The 23,292-nt window shown below is 38.7% G+C and overlaps 1 protein-coding gene across 2 annotated transcripts in view; it reads left to right on the top strand.

Moving 5' to 3' along the window:
• Positions 1-23,292, top strand: part of gpc6a (glypican 6a) — a 201,874-nt gene that overhangs the window by 23,244 nt on the left and 155,338 nt on the right. For both annotated transcript variants that reach the window (XM_084715489.1, XM_084715481.1), the window contains exon 2: positions 20,416-20,574. In XM_084715489.1, coding sequence (XP_084571615.1) covers positions 20,416-20,574 — 159 coding nt within the window. The remainder of the gene's footprint in view (positions 1-20,415; positions 20,575-23,292) is intronic.

The following is a 23,292-nucleotide window of genomic DNA, read 5'->3' as shown; positions in this document are numbered from 1 at the left end:
TGGTCGTAGTAATCTATGATTAACCCCACCTGAGCATATTTTTTTTGTGAAATTGTCCAAAACACATGACCAGAAACATCCATTTGGCAATATCACAGTAAGGAATTCAGTTCACTGCCAACAAGATTTAACTGCGTGTGTTGTATCTTATTTTCATGAGGTATGAGTTTACTAAGGCCTTATTTAAACTGCTAACGTAATCTAAAAGAAACGTAATTCTAAAAGAAAAAGCAGAAACCAAAGGCAGACGATGATAGAATTAAACGACAGATAATTTATGAGTGATTAGATGCAGGAGTTTAAGTGGCTAGGATGAATGTAATGTGTGTGTGTGCCACCATTTTTCTCAACCAGCTGAGACGTCTAACTCAAGAACACCACATCACAGTTCATGTAAAAAGTGGTCAACGGTGTCACAGTTGAGAACGGCCATGTTCATCAGTTAAATTGCCTTTTCGGGTTTATTTTACAGAAATTTACTTCGGCCACCAAAACTATACTGTGGCAACCAAATTTAGGCTTTTTGGCCTGTCGGGCCAGTGCTTAAAAACATTAACATCTAATCCTGGTCAGGGCTACAATCTGATTATTTTCATTATTGATTAATCTGACAATTATTTCCTCTTGTAGTCATTTTTGTCATAGTGAAAAAAATGCCCATTATAATTTCCTACTTTTTTTTTTTTACTTTAACTATATCTTTGCTTTTTTTTTTATTGAAAGTTTATATTTTACCCACAAAATGTCTGTGTGCTAGAATGCTACACATGTATTTCGAGAGAAAGAACACATTTTGAGGTTTGTCATTTAGTACGATAGCTGCAACAATAAGTTAATTAATCGATCAGTCAGATTAGTTATCAACTATTTTGATCATCGGTTAAACGTTTCTGTCATTCTCCAAGCAAAAATCTCAAAAATTTGCTGATTACAGCTTCTTAAATGTAAGAATTTGCTGCTTTTCTTTGTCATTTATGATACTAAATGAAGAGTCTTTGGGTTTTGGACTCTTGGTTGAAGACATCACAGTGGACTCTGGGAAATTGTGATGAGAATTCTCGACTTTTTAAAAATTTTACCCATGAAAATAATCAACAGATTAATTGATAATGAAAATAATTGTCTGTTGCAACCAGTTTAGGGCCTCAACATAAGATCTAATTTCTGAAAGTCCAATGCTATGATAAACCACATAACTGTAATTTCCCCTAGTCATTTCTGAATAAGTTAGTTTTGTGAGGTTAGAAGTCACTATTTAATGGTCAGTATTTTCTTTTCTATTGTCTGAACTAAACTTTTTGACAAGAATGTATTGCATGAGTTGATGTGATGTAGTTCATCATACAAGGTAAAAAGTACCCAGAGAATCGCCTGACAGTTGGTAGCCTACTTTTGCTTTGCATTTTAAGTACGACTTTAGATGTGTTTAGACGGAAAAGATGTCCCAATACATTCCTTCGTGCCTTTGATTGCAGGAATCCTTCATTATGCAGATTTAAAAAGTTAACCTTTAAACAGAGCTTATCATCTGGAGTATTGAGCTGACAACAGTACCTGCTGACTTTACCATATCTTGCTCACAGCTATTTTTCTCCCTTTTATATAACATTACAGAGTATTCATGCAGTCTTCCGTCATTCAACAACCTTTAATTCTGTTTGCGGGTGTGATTGAGCTCCCTTTTGCCCTCTAATCTAGGCCATGTCAGCTGAATAAAGGACCCATTAAATGTGCCGCAGCCCAAATAAAGAAAGGACAGTCATGGCCCAGATGTGTGAGGGGCCTAAGCTGTACCTGAGTCAATAGATCTCAAAGATAGAGGTGTCAACCTTTCACAGGGAGCTGAGGCTCTGCCAGCCTTTTAGCTTTTACTGTCCAGTGGGCTGAACTTGGCTGAACCATTTAATCTGAACAGAGAAGAAAGTAAGAAGACAAAGACCAGTGCCGTCATTGACTGCCATTTAGAGAAATTCTTTGACTTTGCCCCTCCTCTCCTGGTCAGATAAGTCAAGTTCTGGTCTTGAACCCGGGCTTTTTTTGCTATAGATTTTGCTGTAATGTTAACTGATTGTCTCACATTTTTGCCACTCAACAATGGCTTAAATGACCTTTAGTTTCTAAAGAGTGCTGTTCTTCAGTACACAACACCAACAAATCTATAAAACCTCTCTAAAAGACTGTGAATCCTCTTTCACACTGGTTGAGAAACCCACTAACATTAAACCATCAACATCTGGCTTTTGTCTTTAAAGAGAAAGGGGACATTGGGTGTTTTCCTCAGCTCTAGATCTGATTGGCAATGATGGAAACATGACACCCAGGTGGACACACTAATTTCACCCTTTTTTGGCAGAGGCAATGGAGGCTTGTTGCCTCTGTTGTTCCTTTTTCTAACATATGTGCTGCTTGGTTTGACTCAGGGCGTCATCTCAGCACAGTGGAGATTGCACCCACTTGAAGGTATAAAGCAGCAAAAATTTGGAAATGTTGAGTTTTGAAGTAACTTCATACAACTCATCTGCAGCTGAAAGTGAACATGAAACAGTAAAAGAAAGCAGATACCTGAAAGCACAAACAGCAACTCGGGAGAGAAACTGATCTTCAAAAGTACTGAGAGCTGAACACACACAGACTTTTAAAAACCTCTTTTTCTGCTCTCATGCACAGACTATAGCTGAGTTTCTGCATATCAAATCAAATTCAAATCAAAATTTGTATGTATAGCCCAATATCACAATTTGCATCAGGGGGCTTTTCAGTCTGTAAAGTAAGAAAATAAGAAAATAAGATTTTCTCATATTCCTTTAAATTAATTAGGTGTCACACAGGAATTCACACAAATAGTGAGTTTGATTATAATATTAAGGAATGTAATGACACCTAAATTTTACATTTACGTCTTAGCATGTCCATGTTTCATGGATTACCAGACATGTACAGTATATTATCTTATATTTTTGTTCTCATGAAAATACAATAAACACAATATGAACATCTTTAATTGGCTTCATGACATTAGCGGTGGATGATATGGATAAAATCCTCTATCATGGTGTTTATAACGTCATTTCACTATTATATAATATGTTTTCTGGAAAATCAGTTCAGTGACAAGAATGCCTATTTTTGGTTAACCCAGTGAGTTAAATACTAATACAAATCACATATATCACACGGATTAAAAAGTAATTTGTCTTATAAGTAAATCTTATCGATGTCCTGCTCGTTGATTTCCAACATCGTCCATACTGGCCTAATTAGCTCAGAGATATATAAGGTATAGGTACCACAAATCATGGTGTAAAGGTATTGCAAAACTTTTTTTTATGTCATAAATGTATGTATGTGACATGTATTAAGTTATAAATAATCATGTCACCTAGCTGTTGAAATGAAATATGTGAAATATGTAAATGTAATCACAAGGAGGATAGTTGTGAATTTTCACAGGCTCTAATATCTCACAGAATGTCACAAAGTCATTACAATTTTCACATTAGTTCAGCCAATGATAACTGTAATTGTGCTCAGGAACAGCAACACATATGTGTCAAACTTTCTATGATTTTAAAGTTGTATTTTGAACATATTTCTAGTGACAAATGATAAATATGACATGGATATGACAGTAGATCAGCAACAAGGAAATATAAATTTACTTTGATTGTTGCTAATGATGCATTGATATTGTATTTCTGTGTTTTATTGTTGGAGAATTCATAATGTGTAACTGGAAAGCAGTATATCTCTGCTTATGTAAATCTACAGCCTATAGTAAAGCCAGTGATGAATTTTGAACAGAATAAATGCTAAAAACTGGGAACTGAGTGACAAATAAACTGAATTATAGATACCATAGGAGACCTGGCTGGAGTAAACTCAATTGTTGAATTGAAATGTCAGGAGTGTGGACCTCCTCCTGCAGCCCTGTGCCCTCATTTGAAGGCAATGAGTCTCTGAGCACATCGGTGCTCTGTGACAGCCGGACTATAAGAGCAGAGAGGAGGCAATATTCCAGAGGCAGTTCTGAATGAGACTGGAGCTGGACTGTGGTGGTAGATCAATGATAATAAATGTGATTCATTCAGGATTGTGCTTCCCTGTTATTGAGCTTGGCTCTGCTGTGGTGTGAAAGCCCCACTAAACAGGCAGCAGTCTGAGATATCGTGGAACCAGATAAAAACAAATCCTGATTTCAATCAAAATGTAGGTCACACTTGCATAATACCTCCTGTATACACTGCACTTGGCTCTTTCAGGCTCTTTCTAGTAAACCATTTTCAGGGAAACCAACTTGGAATAAAACTCACCTGCTCTGAGTACAATAGCTGCTGCTCCACTCTGCAGAAATTAATTACATTTACTGCATCGCTACACCTTTTTATGAATTTTCAGCATGGGTGAATAATACATTTTTCTCTCTTGACTTCATGATCTGTTGGCTTTTTTTTTGGCACGAAGCTCTGGCGAGAATGTCCTCACTTTATAAATGCTGGCAAGAGTGGTCAAGGGATGTACCAGATGGCATGGCCCATATGCAGTTTGCCCTTTGGCCAGGTAGACTAATGAATCCTTTTGGGAGTTAATCACACTGTCTGGCATCAGATCCTCCATGGGCATCGAACCCACTCTTTTCCCACAGCTGCCCTGAAATATTCTGGAGCGTCCACATTTCCCTGCAACATATGTTTAGAGTTATGGGGAAATTTGACAAAAAAAAACAGTCTGGCATATTAAATCTCCCAAGTTGAAGATTATGAAGTATTCAAAACTTCTGTATGTATCTTTCAATGACTGACCCTTTTCAGTCATCTTTTGACTTCATCTGTGGAGCTGTTTTTGGACTGGAACATACCTTTGGTATGTTTTGATCATGCCAGATATAAGGACAGTAAAGTCTAAGATCTGTTTCCTTACATCTCATAGTGTATATCTTATAGATGAATCCAGCAGCTGATTTATATGTTCCGCAGTGGAACTGAACACATCTAGGGTCGGGGTTATACTTGATTAGAGCCAGTTTGCGCAATGAGTTTTTCCAACCGTGTCGTAGATCAGAAGTGTTTATAGATGTTTTGAAGGGCTACACTCAAAGGCCAGGTGAAAAGCCAGGCATCATGTAGCACTAGAGACATGGTATGGTTTAAATGTTTCAATCTCTCGTGGAAGGTATTCATAGTGTTGCACTAGGTCGTTAAAATGAAAAGTGAGAGAAATAGTTGTGAAGAATGAAAGCCAAGAGTTAGAGAGAGAAGTTCAATATTTCGCTCTCTTTCGCACAGCTGGCCAGTCACTTGATCATCTGTTTCAGAAAGTTGCAGAAACAGCTGGACAAAGCCCTCCAATTAGACGTAAGACTGGTGTCAGGGGAGTGGGTTTCAGAAGCTTTTAGGCCGTCTTGACAGGCGGGTTTGGTCAAAGCGGAGATCTTTTGGACAGAAGCTTTTGGAAAAAATAATGTTAACGTAACTTCTGTCTGAACATTACACCAAATACGAAAAAAAGTCTGTCCAAAGGCATTTATTAATTTCTGACTCTGGAGAAAACTGTAAAATTCCCTCAAACTACTGTATCTTTGTACTATCAAACCAAATCACATATATTAAGGTTATTCTACTTGATCTCCTTTTGATAAATAACTGTAATAACTAATGTTATATTTTTTCATTTCCATTCACTGAGCTTCCGCTGAAAATGTTTGGAGGCCCACCTCCCACTTTGAAAAGCTCAAATCTGTAGGAGCAATCCTGGTGTGGAAAATCTTTTTTTCTTATCTCAACCATATCATTTAGTGCAGTTTTTATCCTCTGCAAATTAGTCTGCAGCTGTCTCATCACTAGGGGGTCCTTTGCAATTTCATTCATGATCCTATGGTGTTTGTTATTTTGTAGAAATAACCATATATATTGGATATATATATATATATTTGGTTAATGGAACCAGTTTCTTGTGTATTTTTTTTTAAATAAATAAAGTAGGAGTATGAAATGACCCAAAAGGACATTTCCCAGCTTTCACAGAAAAGCTTAAGCTGAGCTGTGACAAAGAGGAGCAGTGCAGCAGTATGACGTCTGAGATGGTTTACACCCTTTATTATTTTTTTTTTTATTTGATTATTGCATCAAATCTTCACTTAACTCGATCTACCATGTTGAGCGGAAGCCTTAGGACTTCCTTAACTTTAGCTTTGAAGCCTTATCCTCGGCTCTTCCTTTGAAGCCTTATCATGAGTGGGCAAAGTGACTGAGACCAATCGGAGTTCAGCTCAGCGCTCTGTGACTATTGAGGTCTCACACCTTGTAGCACAACAACACAATATACAAACGTACCTGCTGGCAGCCATTTAGCAGATGACCAAGCAGAACAATTATTGAGCAAACACAAGTCAGAGTTGCACATCCCTGTATACAACTGCCCACTATCTACTTTACTTGAAGGTTTAAAAATGTTCAATTGGAGCCATTTTAAGACCTTGAAAAAACATCTCTTCAATTTCTTCCTTTTGTTCTTGTTATTTTTGCTGCTGCTTTCTTTCTGTTTTTTTATAGTAGAAGTAGAAAAACATCATTCAATTCATACAACCTTATGGCTCAAGATTTGTAAACATGACAGCAATGCCATTCAGCCCTCCCAACCCCTGCTATTTCGCTGTACATAATAATGCATGAGATTTTTCTATGGCAGCCCATCTTTTCTCAGTAAAGCAAAACATTTTAGTCTGCTTCAAGTACTCTTCTGAACTTTATATTCACCATTATTTCTACTAGCATTCTCGTATAAAAAGAAAAAAAACATGCACTTGTCTTGTTATCCTTCTGAGTAAGTTGAAATCTAATGAGTATAATTAATGCTGAGTTCATTTATAATTTAGTGCACCAACCCATCCGATCATGAGATTTAGTTTCATGGATGTAAATCTGAGATTTCAGAGAAATTTTTTTTATTCACAACCTCAGTCACAAACATCTAGCATGTACTGACTTTTTTTAATACATTTTTGAAGTCATCAACCTAACAACTACGCTTTCTTACTAGGCATTTTTTTCATGATTTTTATTTTTAAATGCAGAAAAACATGGAGTGCCTGGGGTGATACCTACACAGTCCCTGGCTTCAGCTAGTCACTGCCATGGAGGATGAAGCCCCCAAGGTTTCACCAGTGAAGCGCTTCTGGCTGGGATTACCTTATAGATGGTTAAATCAATTGTCGTGTTGAGCAGCTTGTTAAAGGTTGCTTGTTGAAGGGAAACACTAATAGACATTTTTCATTATTTTGTGACATTTTATAGGTCAAACAACTAATCGGTTAATTGAGAATGATGGACAGATTAATCGATAATGACAGTATTTGTTAGTTGCAGGCCTAGATATGATGTTAAGATAAACATATGATAATATCATGTAAATGATCCAGTGCCTTATACTGCATGCTCCTAAATAATTACAGTTTCTTTCCATTCTCATTTGGTCTCGTCTCCCCCTGTATTTGTCTAAAGAATGGACTGATTAGATTCTGGTGGTCAAAGGTCAAAGTCACAGTGACCTCACTAAACACATTTAATTATGACAAAATTACACACAAATATCTGATAGGATAAAATGATGAGGTGATGACATTTTACATTCAAAAGGTCAACTTCACAGTGAATCACACATGTTAATATAGTGATTACCTGTACTAAGTTACAGGTAGATATAATGGTAAGTTCCCTATTAAATCATTCAAAGTCTTCATGACATACTGTACATTATATGACAGACATGGATGTAAACTGTAACTTGACTGCTTGGTGAATGCATACAACTGTGAGGCTCTTTTTTATATGACCGCTAGGCTGCTTGGGGCTGCAATGATCAACAACTGCTTGAGTTTTAAATCTTGTTTCAGCTCAGGACAACATATCTGGGGGGTCAGGTTATTGTTGGCGCAGCTTTCTAACTCTCCACTGGTTGCATCTGGCAGTCGTGGTGGCATTGCAGTAAGTGCTTCACAATCTGTTGCCTGGCTGCGATCTGTATTCTATTGAGTGCACTCTTCTAGTTTAAAATGCAAAGCGAAATATGCATAAAGAAAAAAAAAAAAACAGAGAGTGGCCACTATGTGTCAAAAACCCTAACAACAACATTATTTAAGGGGCTCCTTATGTGGCTGTCAAGAGTTTGTTCTCTCTGTGAAATACGAAGTTGTTGGTGTGAAAGAACAATCTTTGTATTTGTTGTAAGAAATGATTCTCTTGTCGTGTTCATTCAGAATCAAGAAAGCAAAAAGAGTACACTAGCAAACGTACAGGCAGAGAAAACCTCCGCAGCAGCAATCATTGCCTTTGGAGCATCTGAGGCAGCTCAAATCTCTTGCACGTCACCAGGGCATCTGCTTCAATTGTTAAGCTTTAGCATCACATGACTGCCTAATAAATTGTAGGCTCTGCTGCCAGTTTTAATGAACCGCTATTAGAGAGGAAGGGTAAAAAAGTGTGTCATCCTTCATATGATTGCAGCGTACGCCTGCATATGAACCCTCAAACAAGCGGAGTATATGCTTCTTTAACATCAAGGGATGTGAAGCCAAAGGGAACCGAGGCCAACTACAACTCTGGAATAAAACAAACCATATGATGTTAGTTCTTTCTTTAATCTCGGCATGATCATACCTCCAGGTCCATCCACTTCCTCTCAGTGACCTATATTTTCTTGACTTTGTGTTATTTAGCGAATCAGAGTGTCTGCTTGGTTAAACATACATGTCACACATGATGATCTTCAAGTAAAATGTTTCGGAGAACTCTGTGAAAGGAGCTGTGTCTGTTCGGCTGATTGCCTGTGTCAGACTGGTATTGTCTTCTCCAGCCATTCATCAGCATCGAGCCGGCCTATGTGAGCAGTCACTGAGACTGTAGTCAGCAATTTCGCCTAATTACAATGCTACGCTTCAATCATGTTTTGTGGCTCGTGAAGATAGTGATCCGGTGCAGCCAAACACATCTGCGCATTAAAGAAAAACTGAACAAAACAGCTAATGTGTGATTGCGTTTGTAAGCAGAACAATATTTCTTATGCCTCCCTTCCCTTTTGATTAGGAAACATCTGAGCTAATGCCAGAACGTTTTCACTGTAAAATCCCCAAAGAAGATTAGCATTTGTCCTTAATTATCTTGCCTTCTGTAATTACATACATTTAAATCTCTGATCAGCTCATTCTGAAAGGGAAAGATGTGCAGCAGCGCCTTCTCACATCTGTGCTTGAGGCGGCTGCAAGGACAGAGTGGTACATTAGCAAGCTTTACTGGGTTAAACATACGAGCCGAGACCTTTATTCACACTTTTTTTTTTTTTTTTACAGTGATTGCATCGCTATTTGCTCATAACTCATAGATAAACCTGTGAGTAAATAATGTATTATTTATGTGTGGATGCTGGTGTGTCTTCGCGTGTGCTGAGCAGTGAATTTGTGATCAGGTTAGAAGTATAATGAATCATGAATGTGGGTGGAAGCGCCAGACCTCGTGCTTAAGACACAGCTGTGTTGTTTTACATGTAAATGGAAGCAGTCTTCTCTCTACATCAAGAAGCTGACTTGACATGTGTGTCTGCTTTAGTGAATTAGCACTTCAGTCAGTGTTGTCACCCCCGACTTACTTACAGTATGTGTTCCTCTGCTGCTCACTTTGTAAAAACAAACTCCACCTTTCATCCCTTTCATTGCTATTGTGTCAAAAACATAATGTTACAGAGGGAGCGCATTATCAAATGGATATAGCTCACAAGTGCAGCCCCACTTTGTCTTTTTCAAAGAAATGTGCAAAAGTTTCAGCAGCAGTGAAAGAGTTGGTTGCGCCGCTGATTTGGCAAGCCATTTTAACAGATGCCACGGACATGCTGTGGGACTGTTCCCAACTTCCCACTTGCTCCTCTTCACCTGCAGCCATCGGTAATGTTAGCGACAAAAACAGTGTTCTGTTTTTTTTTTTTCCCTCGGTGTTCCACTTGCTAACAGCTCTGATTTGTCAGAACCTATTTTTGGGACTTTTTCTTTATGTAAGCATCACAGTAACAGCAAGGCTTTATGAATGAACTGTGATTTTGTGTTCTCAGCAATTGAGATACCAAATTGAATATAAACATGTAAACATAATGTTTTTATATCATTGTTGTCATAATAGGAGGGTGTTTTGGTGGCTTTTACTGTTTTGCAACAGTAAGGCCAGTCTACTGTGTAAAAGAGCTATAAAATGATTTTGAACTATACACTTGCTGAATTGTTTGCTGTTACATTGATTCCTTTTTATTTCATGTTTGATTTTAGCAGCTTTACTGTTTAAACCATCTTGATTCCTTTAGATTGTACTTATGCCCTCACAATTGGTTTAAATGAAAAATATAAAGAAATTACCATGTCATTAGATATTAAGGAATTAGAGATTAAAGAAATATATAAAGTGGAAACACAATGCCACAGCCAGTATGATCTCTTTTGAATTTTCCATTCCAGTCTGAAAAATCTGTTTTAGTTTTCCCATTTCACATATTAGAATTCAAATCAATGTTGAATGTTTGTTGACTGAGTTGGTGTCTGTCTATGAGTTGTAAGAAATAGTTATCAATCTTTAGTAAGGAGCAGATGTTTTTAACAGTTTAAATTGTGCAGTATGTTAATGGCGTTTGGCAGGCAGTGAGACGAGCAGTTACTGAACTCCGACTCCAGAGTGTGTATTTTCAGAGCAGTGGGCTTTTGCAGCAGATTTAGCTTTACGTTGACAGACAATTTCTAGAGTTAGAAAAAGCTGATCAACTTACAGTGTAGGACTTGTTGTGGCTTGTCATTGTCACAGTACAATGTTGCACTTGTGTAGGTTCAGTGTGACTGCAGGTCTTTGAGTCTCAACACGATCTCATCCCAACACATCACATATGGACAATTTGTCACCGTCCCTCAGCATCTGATACCGATACTTGGGGTTGCCATAACTATGTTACATTATGAACGACGGTCTCCTGGGTGAAAGTCGTGCTTGTTTGAGCCATAAACCCACCCCACCTCTTCTATCCTCTATATGCAGACTGTCTCTTTGTCTGTATACTACATTAACAACCCGGGGCGTCTCATATAGCTGCGAATGGGTTTGCATTGAAATAATCTGAAAAACCTGGTGGATCCGTTTCAGCCATGACCATTCATGTCTGTATGACTCACCGAGAGGCTCTAACATATCATCCATTTCTGACAAATTAGAAATGAGACCGGGCGGCACGTCTGTGAAAGAGAGGACGGGGGAAACAACTCGCTTCAACCATAGATTGTATATTAAATAGGGCTTCAGCCTATTTTAAATACCATCTATGGCACCAACTTGATATGTGGACTGCAGTACTCATTTTTGAATGCTAGGTTATTACATATTGCTTCTTTAATTTATTTTTGTGAATGTATTTTTATAGCAGCTCCACTTGTGCTCTGTACCTAAACAGGCATCCGTGGCTTTCTTGTGTGTCCGCCCTTTATGTCTCCATTTTTGTTGGCAGTGCTGGTATTGAGTCTTACAAGTTTAACTCGGCCTGACAGAGTCTGAGCACAACTGTGAAGCGTGCAGTATATTGACAGCTTGGTTTCAAATTCCATCTCGGGTGCAAAGCAACCAACTAGAACAGGACAGATATGGTCTAGTGAGCCAAAATCCCATCTAGATTTGGGGACGATCATTCCCTAAGTTCACTAAGGTAGGCGTTTGTTTTGTTCTTTAGAGAGAGAGCCCTCAATGTATAAACGCAGTGGAAAATGTACAGGAAAGTTTCATGTGTAAAAATGTTGAATTGTTTTGTCCTGTATTATTTTGGCCCTACTGCTTTTTATATTCTGTTGTTTATTTTGGCATCTGTATTGTGGAAAGCGGACAGAAAAGTGAGGAAAGGAGAGAAGAAATAACATGTGACAAACTCACAACAGTCACAACATCATAAACATGCAGCTCACACTCCTGCCTGCCGCTCACAAAGTCCTATTTTATACTGGTTTATGTAACAGCAGCATCACGGTTTTCAAAGTGGTGAAAGTTGCTGGATATGTCAAATTATGTGTTTATACAAAAACAAGACTGAAAGATGAAAAGAGCAGTGCACAACCTATGAAAGCTAAAAGCACCAGAGTTTCCTTTCTGCTGTCATTTGCACTTAAGGACAGTTCTGCCTTCTATTGATTTTTTTTTCCCACTCTTTTTTTGCCAACCTTTAGTGGCCAACAGTGGTATTCCACCTACTTTGACAAGTTAAGTCAATTTATTGCATCAATGGAAACTTCAAACTGAAATGGACTCAGTGCAGAGTTGCAGGGCTTCCTAATGCAGCGAGAGAATGTCATTTTTCTTAAGTTATCCATCATTATGACAAAAAACCATACAGTCTTGTGCCAAACTTTTTCTTGGGCATTGTTTCAAACACTGCAATCTAAGATCTTGGGAAACATGGTCGACGAGGCTGAAATGAGGTGTTTTCTTTGACATTTGCCAACTAGCTGATGCATGCCAGTTCAAACTGACCCAAGTCGGCCTTAATTATCCCTCAACTCCTCAATGTAAACATCTTCCTCCAAAACAAAATGAGATGGGCTGCACTGCACTAACTGATACTTTAATGATACAGCCTGTCAGAGAATGAGGTCTCAAATGTAAGCAAAACTGATACAACACAAACACTGCCAGAAAACAGATTTTGTTAAAGGAGCAATATTTAAAACTCAAGGTTTCAAAAATGAGTTCTTCGGTCCAAATAGTAAGTTGGAGCCGTAGATGGTATATTTACTAGTTTGAATCCCAATCTAAAGCTACTACAAGGAACTGTCATATTTTGTTGATTTTTGGAGGCACCTGTGGACAAAAGTGAGAGGGTTTCTGCTGCAATAACCACAAAATATGATGACAAAAATAAAGTCATTGAAATAAAAATCTCCCACTTCCTCTAACGTACTACTCACTATAACTTTGGCTCATTAAAACAAAAACACTGGCTCATTTCATCTGATTTTACAGACTTCAACCCGGCGGCAGCCGTTAAGAATAACTATACAGAAATAGCTGATCCTTTTGCAGATGGTCTTGGTTGCTTATATAGGTCATATAGAAGAATCAGTATTAAATTGAGACTGTTTCATAACCAATGAAAAACTCCTTGTAGTTGAGGCCTCTAAAAGCACTCAGTTTTTATTTAAGAAAGGAACTTCTGAAGTTTTATAAAGTCTGGAGTCCTTTCATAACTTACTTGAGACCTGATTATTTGCAAACAATAACTGCAGGGTTCTGTGGGTTGGCGTGAGAACACTAGATGTATTGTTTCCAACACACTGTCTGTACATTCAAATTTTTTTTAAATGTCTTTGATTTACTCATCAGTCAAATCTGACTAAGTGTAAACCTGTCAACATTAATAAAAAAAGGAAAAAATAGAAAAAAGGGGTAAAAATCTACTGTAGAAGTGAGTTGTTTACCCCACCCCCCTCCTCCCAGAATCATAGCTCAGCCGAGTTTCCTGCAGTTTGCAGGGACATTGAACCAGTGCTTGATGAGGGCAACGTTATAATTGGACAATAAAGATGAGTCTTACACTGTGAGCTGATCAGCTGTTTATAACTGTCAGTTGTCTGTCAATGTAAAGCTTAGCTAATTATCCCTAAAACAAAAGCCCACTGCTCGAAAAATGCACATTCTGTAGTAGGAGTTCAATGGCTGCCGGCCAGACTCCATTAACATATTCCTCAATTTAACCGTTATAAAGTCTACTCCTTCTAAAGGATTAAGGATTTCTTATGACTCATAAACGGACACTTAACCATGCAGCATTAATTTTAACTCCAGTAAACATAAAACAGACAAACAAAAATGGACTGGAATGGAAATTTCAAAGGAGCGCAGGCTGGTTGTAGCATTGTTGTTGGAGCGGCTGGTGTTTCAACTTACCATGTTCCCTAAATCTGTGATGACATCATGGTCATTTTCTGGTTTAGTACAGTATATATTACATATTTCTTCTTTCATGATTTGATACCAGTGTGCAAGACTTACCACAAGCTCTGTACCTCTGCACAGTGCTGTTTTCTCTGCAGGCGTGTGTTAAACTGCTCACAGCTTGGAATAAAGATTATGACACAGTGTTGCATCTAGCGGAAATAACATGTGACAGTTGAGGAATGCTGTTGCATTGCTAAAAGATTACAACATTGCTGTAAAGCAGAGAAACAAAAGAGCCTTAAAGAAGCACCAAATAGGAATCGACTGTTGCATTTCAGCTTATTTTGTTGTTTTAGGGAGTTTGGTCTCTGTGGCCAAGAGGCTTGTGCATTACTCTGGAGACAATGGGTTTCTGTTGAACTGTTGATGGTGCACCTCATTACTGTAGCCTGGTGCCTCTCTAAGGACTGATTAAGGATTAAGCACATTTGAGAGTGCCAGCACGTACACGCTGCATCCTCCTTGTTTCATTATCCATGCACAGCTCCTCCATCTATAGCTTACTGTATATGCATGCAGAGCACCAGTGTGCCTGCCAGTGCCTGCATTGCAAGACCCACAGTCTGAGTCTATTCTGCACCAGTCCGCCGCTGCTGCAGCGACAGCATTTCATCTTTCTCTCTCTCAAATGTTAATAGGTAGAAAAGGGAAAAAAAAAAAAAAACCCTCACAAAACTCAAATCTTTCATGCGACTGCTGGCCAGACTTTTTCTTTTTTAAACCTCTGAAAATGATGTCTGACGCTCGCAGACGTGGAGCAGCAGAGGAGAGATAATAAAGCAAGTATGCAGAAAACGTGGCACCTCTAAAATTGCTATATTTGTACGTATCAGTAACGAGTCGAAGACTGGTGATTATTTTTCCAAAGAATTTGCACAACTGCTGCCGTCTTGAGCAACAATTGTGCTTATTCCACAGTTGATGCTGCCCAGGAAAACAAACATTTGAGAGTACACATAATGACCAGTGTACTTTCCATGTTTTCACAGCAACCACAACTTCAGTCCTTTGTTTGTTTCTGTATTTGTTTATTGTTCATGGATCTTATCTTCTCACTGACAGGTAGTGCATGATCAAGCCCTCAAGTCCCTCTACTACTGTTCAGTTACCAGCTCATACATGGGCTACAAGTTTGCGCTGAAGTGCTTTTTGAGAAAAAGAAAATATTATAGCCTATATTGTGTTTGTGAAAGGGCATATTTTGGTATATATCTTTCTCCGACTTTGATTCTTCTGGAAGCTTACTCACTATTGTTTTTCTTATGTCTGGCAGTTAATGGTCTGCTGATGGTACATCTGTTGCATCTAGTTATATACCAGGCCTTTTCCTGAGCTTTAAAAGTCCATTTATTGGTGAAGTCAGACATTTCTGTACAGTTAAATCACTGTATACTGCTTTATCATATTTACAAATTACAATTGTAATTAACAATTTTATTATTCTACTCATCAAAGACTATAAAAAGGGCACAGTCCATCTGTCAGCATTTTTTATTGGAAGGCAACATTGATCCAGCCTTAGCCCCGCCCCCTTTTGCTATGTGCTCCAGTAAGTGTTCCCCAGCTCTCCTAGGGCTTATGTGCTGTGAGGTGGTGGGAAAGGGTTGACCACTGGATTTCAGCACTTTACTGCATATCTGTGATTTCTGACTGATAGCAGCACTTTCTAAAAGCATTTAAGGACTGTAAGTGAGACCTTCATGCTCTCTGTGTGACTGTGGGAATAAAGTGTTTTATTTGTGGCGGACACCACAATAAAAACCACAAAATGATTGTTTATTTTGGAGCTAAGCACCTCAAGGGAACCCGTGATTGCAAAACTCTTGCAAGAGTTGTATTCATTGTTACTGTTAAGATAATCACTCTTCCGCAATCTTTTGCAAGTCTTGAGTTCCCTTCAAGACACGACCCTCCCTCACTCTCCATCTCTCACAAACATGATCTTACACTCTCACACGCAATTTTGGCATTTAAAAAAAAAAAAATCAGTCCGAGAGGACGACAGCATCCACGATTGACCAGTGAACTGCCTTCCTACCCCTCCCTGACCTGTTTGCTCTGCAGTGAAAAGGTCTGACAGTTTCTGACAGAGAAACACACACACAGTCTCCCGTTAAATGCGAAGGCCTTCTTATGCAGTTGTATAATCTTGTAAGTTCACCTGGTTGGTGTTGATGTCATTCAGTACCACAATGGTTTCGATTGTTTTCTTAGACTCCGACATTAACAACAAGCCTCCTCCACCTGCAGCTTCTCTGCTACTGTGAAAACGGAAACACGTGTGAATATAGAGGAACGGAGGGAGGCGGGGCAGGGCGAGCTCCGGTGAGACCCCTTAGGTGTGTGGGTGTGAGGAGAAGGGAAATGAAGAGAAAAGCAAGTAGAACAGATTGAAGTAGTTTGTGACTAACAGTAAAATAAGGTGGAGAATGAAATAGAATTAAACTGATGAAATAAGAATAACCTAATTAAAATCCAAATATACCAAACCCAACTTGCCTCTAGAGTCTGCTCCTGTGACCACCAAAGATGGTGGGAGGTGCAATAGTTGGGGTGGGCAGCGCCCTCTAAACAATGGTAGGGGAAACATTGCGTTGATCATACTTGGTACCATCATCTTTTTCCTTTTCCTGTAAAAGCAACATGCTGGATTGACTTAGGAAGATGTGATAATGGATTGATAGGTTTTTACACAAACCAGATAAGCTGTGGTTGAATTAAATTACCATTGTTAACATAAACTTGTTTGTCAAAGTTGTTGAATAGACTGAGAAATAATTTAAGTCATGGATTGTATTATTTCTCTGTTTTATTAGACTTGATTTCAGCACCATGCACTGTTGAAATAGCCTGTTGCAGTACCAGACACAGCGGTTTTCGCGCCTATTCTTCATGTGGGGGCAGTATTACACGTCTACGAGGTCAGACTTTTGGGGATTTCAGGGAGCCGTGAGCCATCTAGCTTATAGCAGATTTTTTTTGGAGAAACATGGTTTAAAGTTTTGAAACTATGAAAAGGGAAACTTTCTTCACGGGGCCATTTGAGGGTCGGAGTATGCCCACGGGACACTATTTTCCTGCTTCTGCCTCACAACAGTCAGAATAGATTGGTGAGAATTTTTGTCAATCAGTACAAATACCACTCAAAATAAAAAAACTATTGAGCCAGTATTTATTAGAAACAACTTTGGCAATTATTTGAGGTTTTTGTATATGTTGTGTACAAACCTGTTGCTTCTGGATTTAGGACATTTTATCACATGCATCACGCAAATCAGATTCTCTGTTTGAGTCTTTACACGTTTGGTCACTCAGGGACTTTTTCACTCTTGTCCTAAAGCCGTCCTGGTATTTGGACATAGTCATCTTAACCAAAGGTCCTCAGCGCTGTTGCTATTTCTATTTCAGAGGTCTGTGTGTATCTGACCATCAAACCATCATTCTCTCTAATCTCACATGTCTCTCAGTCCTGATACTAAAAAGCACACCTGCGTGGTGATGCTGCCGCCGACATGCTCTGAGATAGAGATTGTGGTAAATTCATGATGGGTAAAGCCTGGTTTCCGTCAGATAGTGCTGTGCAATATGGCTTCAGAGCTGAATCTTTCATTTCATCAGACTTCAGGATCTTTATTCTTCACTCCTGAATGTAATTCATGCCCTTTTACACACTGAGAACAATCCACAGATGTAAGAGTAACCCCTCTTTTTTAAAATTAGATTTTTTTCAGATGTGCAAGGTCATTTAGTGATTGGGTTTTTTCCCCCAAAAGCAGAGTTTTAGTCAAATAAGTATGGTTCTACATATTCTGAAATTATAAATAATGTCTACTGTACTCTGGCGAACTCTCCAAATTTGACGAATTATTTAATACCCCTCCCTAGATCCTGTGCCTGAATCATAGGCAGAGTTCTCAAGTTTACCATCTGATATTCACAGATAATAGATTCCTCTACAAGTCAACTACTGGAGTAGAGACACCAAAGACATTCAAAGGATTTTGAAACATTTAATTCACCTTGAATGAATCTTGGTTCTAAACACAAATAAACTGTTATTGACCAGGAATATTTCACACAGGTTTTGTGACACATTTTGAACGGAAGAATCACGTACAAAGAGTCAAAGGCTCTGCAAAACATCACTTTATCAAGATAACACACTTGGCATTTTTCAGGTTTGTAAAGGGACTGTTTATCTGAATTATTACTTCACCACTCACCCTACTGGTACCTGGCCATGTTGAGAAAATTGTTTTTCTATGGTGTGGTTTTGAGATCTCTACCACCGATCATTCTGCTACTAATCCAGTATAACGGATGGAATTTTGTTTGCAGTGTGCCAAAGCACTGAATCGCATTTAAAAAAAAAAAAAAAAAAACAGCAGCAGCATCCAGAAACTGTCTCCTGGTTAGTGGAGATAATCCATGCAATGGGCACTTCTCATTGGAAACTACTGCTCTGTTGAAGAAAGCAAGGCGAGGTCTGTGGATTATCCTGAGTAATTCTGACATTATTTCCAAAACGCGATACTGCTGCTGTTTTGTTTGTTTTATTGTATTGTTTTATACTGGCAGCTGAAGGTTTAGTGGTTGGAGATCTCACAACCTCAGAAAATAAAATCCAGAGTCTCTGGATGCTCAGATACTGTTGTACCAAGATTAAGGCAAAAGTTAAAGCAATATCTTTCAACTGAAGATTATTATACAACAGTATGCCTTCTCATATCTGCACTAATCTTATTTATATATTTATGTTAATAATGTATCATATGAGAGTATAATGTGAAAGGGGTCATTCAGGAGCATGGTGGATCATTTAGCAGCTAAGGAGATATTTCCCTCAGGAGTTAATGGTGACCAAAACCGGAGCTAAAAGAGAGTTAAAGTTGGACTTGCAATCATCAAGTGGGGAGAAACACAACTCCAAATGGATGCTAATGTTGCTTGGTGTCTGGTGGACGTGTAAATGAAGGTTGTATTTGTATTACTGATTTTCATGGTGCTGATGATAAGTTACCGCTTAAACACTAAAACAACACAAAACATGAAAAAAGTTTGAAGTTGGGTCACAACAGCTGGTATTTAACCATCACTGAGCTTGAACCGATTCTGGCAGGCGCTAGTTAAGAAAGCACTCAGGCAGAGTAAAATCTGCACACGTTGTCATCAAAAATAAACTTTTTGTCCACTCATCTCTTGTGTCCCCTGAGGCTAGAGGCTGATGTAAGGACTCGTGTTGCTTCTCTGACATGGTGTCAGTTAGTTTGGAGCCAGTAAGTGTTCAGTAAAACACATCAGTCTCTGCAGATGTCCTGTTGGCGATACTACCTGGACCTGTAATAACATGAGATGTGGTAGAATTGTGTTATTTCCAGGCTCTGGTAAAATATGGTAAACAAACAAAGGAAAATAGATTTAATGACTGATGATAGTCACTGCATGTTTATGATATCAATTTAATGATTTAAATATCTATTTTTGGGGCATGAAGCAAGCCACTTGTTAAATGCTAATGGAAAAAGCAGTAATGATTCTGAATGTGTCGTAACAATGAGTAGGGAGACCATGAGAACATTTTGTCAGTCACACAAGTCTTGTTTTTCAAAATACAGAAATTCTTATGGACTTATCAACGCCTCCTGAATCTACAGTGTCTGCATTGTCCCTTGAGTCAAAGTCCTGGTCGGAGCTGTTTGACAAACTGGCTGCAGCTGAGCTTGAATGACTCAATGTGCACCCTGTGCATGTGTTTATGTCAACTGCCATATTTTTCCGTGTTTTAAATGTTTTTCTAGGTGATTTTAAGCTTTCTGACACACACATTGCACAGTGGAACACAAGATGAATTGAACTGAATGGAACACAAGATGAATTGAACTGAATTAAATTAAATAAGCAAATGTTGGGTAACATGATATGTGCTTATTAGGTGATAAAATGTCCATGATTTGTTTAAAACTTTACAGCTGGCCCCAAATGACCAAAATGTCAATTAATACTGGGTTAATACTATTAATTGTAGCTGATATCCAGGCTACTTCACATAGCCTTAACATTATTTACGAACTGAAATATAGTTTCTGAATGCACTGGCATCAATTTGATGTATATAATACTGATGTATGGAAGCCCAGCTGGAGTCCTCACAGTGCTTTGGACTGATATATAAAGAAAATCCTGTGCCAGGTGTATGCGCCGCTGTATCAAAGTTACTCTCTGTTTCACATGATAGCAGGTTACCGACAAATATTATCCTTCCCCATTTGTTACAGTCTGTCCCTCTTTGATAGCTTCAGTGATGAGAGTCCCAAAATCACAGGAGAGTTCTGATCAAAGACTCGGCTCAGCCTTTTGAAAAACTGAATCCTGTGGCAGTGATGTGTGTAAAAATGGCGCTCTATGTCTCTGTCTCCCTTAGGTGAGCACCTGCGTGTCTGTCCTCAGGGATACACCTGCTGCACATCCGAGATGGAGGACAAACTCAACCAGCAGAGTAAACTGGAGTTTGAGAACATGGTCGAGAAGAGCAGCCACAATATGAGGACAACGTTTGTCTCGAGGCATAAAAAGTTTGATGGTAAGCTGTTTGTTTTTTCTTTTATCTGTTTGACATGCAGACAAAGAGATACATATAGATTGGTATCCCAGACGCTTATACTTCCGGTAAATAAATTCCAGACAACTGTTGTCAAACTTGTAAACACAGACTACTGGTGACACGATTAATAATTACTATGACTGTTTTTAATAAGATATGTGTGGGCAAATTGGTTTTGAAAATAGACTCTGGCAGACTGAAACTTTCCTTTTCATATATTTTGGTGGGATTTTTTCCTTTCTGGTTCATACCATCTACCTTTATGAGCATCACAAGTCTTGTTCCACACTCACAAACATAGATTACATGCTTTTTCTGACTGACTGATGGAGCATTGATCAGTGTGTTGGTGCTTTGTGCTACTTGTCCTAAAGGGCCACTGTGAAGTTACTCACATACCAACAGAATTAGGGATGTGCTGATTGACCGTCCAGAGACCGGATCCAAACGGTTTCCAACATGACCGGGCAGTCAACGTCACATATCTGATTCTGTGCCCGTCACTGTCACACACGTGTTCTGCACGATGGTCACATCATGCGTGCAGCAGACAAACTGACCGTGATATTACACCCACCACGGCGCTGATCACAGCTGCACACACACTCAGACACTTGCCTGCATGAAGTTGGTGTTAACAACAGATTCCATGAACAGGATAAAGAGAAGACAGACAGTCTACAACGAGACAGAGCAGCTGACAATGTCGCAGAACAGCCGTAAACTTTGTAGCTCTTCAGGCTAATGTTAGCCAGCAGCGTCCTGCAAAATCCCATGATCTTGTGCGATCATGTTCCCACTATTCATAATCTTGATATAAAACTACAGTGAGGCCTGGCTGCAACCTGGTGAACTTTGGAGAAAATATAAAATAGTATTTAATAAATATTTAATAGTCAGTGTTTTATGATGAACATCCAATTAACTTTTAGAAGAAAAGTTACAAAACTGTTTGTTAATGCTGTCAATTATAGTTCTTAGAAAGACCGAAAATCATACAAAATTGGAATTGGCCAAGAAAATTGAAATCGGTGCATCTCTAAATAGAACAAATGTGGCTTTGTGGTGGAAAAGATTACTGGCATTCTCTGTGCTTGAATGTATACCTGTCTGTCAAGTCAATGCACTGCAGCGCTTATAGGCCTCCACGTGGTGCAGCCCTCGCTGTTTCTCCACTCCTCATCTTTTGTTGAATTTAAACTAAGTTTCTTAGTCTGTCAGGTTTGATAAATAGCATCAAAGTGTATAAATTCGATCAACTAAACATGTTCCTTGACAGTCCATACCAGATTCGATGCACATGCTGTTTAAAAAAAGATGGAAAAGTGTGAATTGCAACTGTGACCTTATGTAATTGAAAGATCTGTGAGCTTTTTCTCTCAGATTTCTTTCAGATTCTGCGTCTAGGTTCAAGTGGAAGAGGGAATGCTGGTCCTTCAACACAAAAAAGAGACACTAATGAATCTCGAACAGAACATTTTCTGTGGTCCTTGGCAAACCACATGTATAAAATCTTTTTTTTCCCCCTCTTTATGTTATATCAAGTGCTGTGCAAGCTGAAAACTGTGTATCAGCACCAGAAATGGTGTAGCTGGAATAAGAGAGATGGATGTTTCACCTGGCCAGAAACCAGTAGGAATAGTTTGTTTCAGATTTGTCACTGCTGAGTGTAAAATGATCCATCTGTCAGGCTGGCAGTCAACTGAGGACAATACCTTCATGTCCCGGGAACCACAGTAAAGTCAGAATTCAATTGTTTTTGTTTTAATTGGTAAGAACAGTTGCCAAGGTTGAAATGCTGATAAGAGGTTTTCTATTCTTGATTGAAGAATCTAGATATAGGCAGTATATCCTGTCCCAGTATACGTATGTGCAGTGCAGCCCAGCATCTCAGCAGTTTGTGAAGCAGTCAGGAAATGTAATGTATAGATTCATGTTATAATAATTATGATATTTTTCTTGACAGTCAGCATGACTTTCCAAGTAATAAGGACAAACTTAGTATAAAGAGCGAGAAAGATCGGGTAGGGAGGAAGACGGGGTGGATGGATTGGGTCAGACACAGGACGTTCTCACAGGAGACACATCCTACCAGTCAGCGTTAATTATTTTAAGGAAGCAGTTATTTTTACCCCAATGACAATCTTTTCCTTAACCTAACCAAGTAATTGTAGTGCCTAAACCTTCCCAAGACCTTTATTTTGATATTGCATATTAATTATTTCCAACATGACTGCTAAATGAAAACGAGAGTGGACGATACATCAGTTTGAAAAGTCATGCTGAGTGTCACAAAAAAGGAAAATTATTTAGGCATAGACTAACCGACTAACAGACTACATTTCCTGCCCAGAGACTGGTTGTGTATTTATATAATTGCAAAAATGACCCATTAGAATCATAAACAGCAGTTTTATTTACGTTATTTCACTCATTTAGTACACTGCACTACATATGTCAGAAGCACTGACTTTCTCTTTCCCCCGGAATAAAATTAGAAATATCTAGACTGCCATGATCATTCATTGTTCTCCAAACCCAGTTCTATGAAAGTGCAAAAGCAAGGATTGCACCCCCGGGTTAACACTTTACATCCTCGGTTGCAGTTTGCGGTGGGTCTGCTATTTTGGTTCGTGTTTGTAACAGCACAACATGCAAAGGGCTGCGTGAAGGTGAATATAGATCAGAGTGTGGTGA

This window comes from Lutjanus erythropterus, chromosome 1 (genome assembly GCF_056507025.1).
Source record: "Lutjanus erythropterus isolate fLutEry1 chromosome 1, fLutEry1.hap2, whole genome shotgun sequence".
Lineage (NCBI taxonomy): Eukaryota > Metazoa > Chordata > Actinopteri > Lutjaniformes > Lutjanidae > Lutjanus > Lutjanus erythropterus.
The sequence above is the reverse complement of the archived record's forward strand: the minus strand, read 5'-3'. Positions and strand labels throughout refer to the sequence as shown.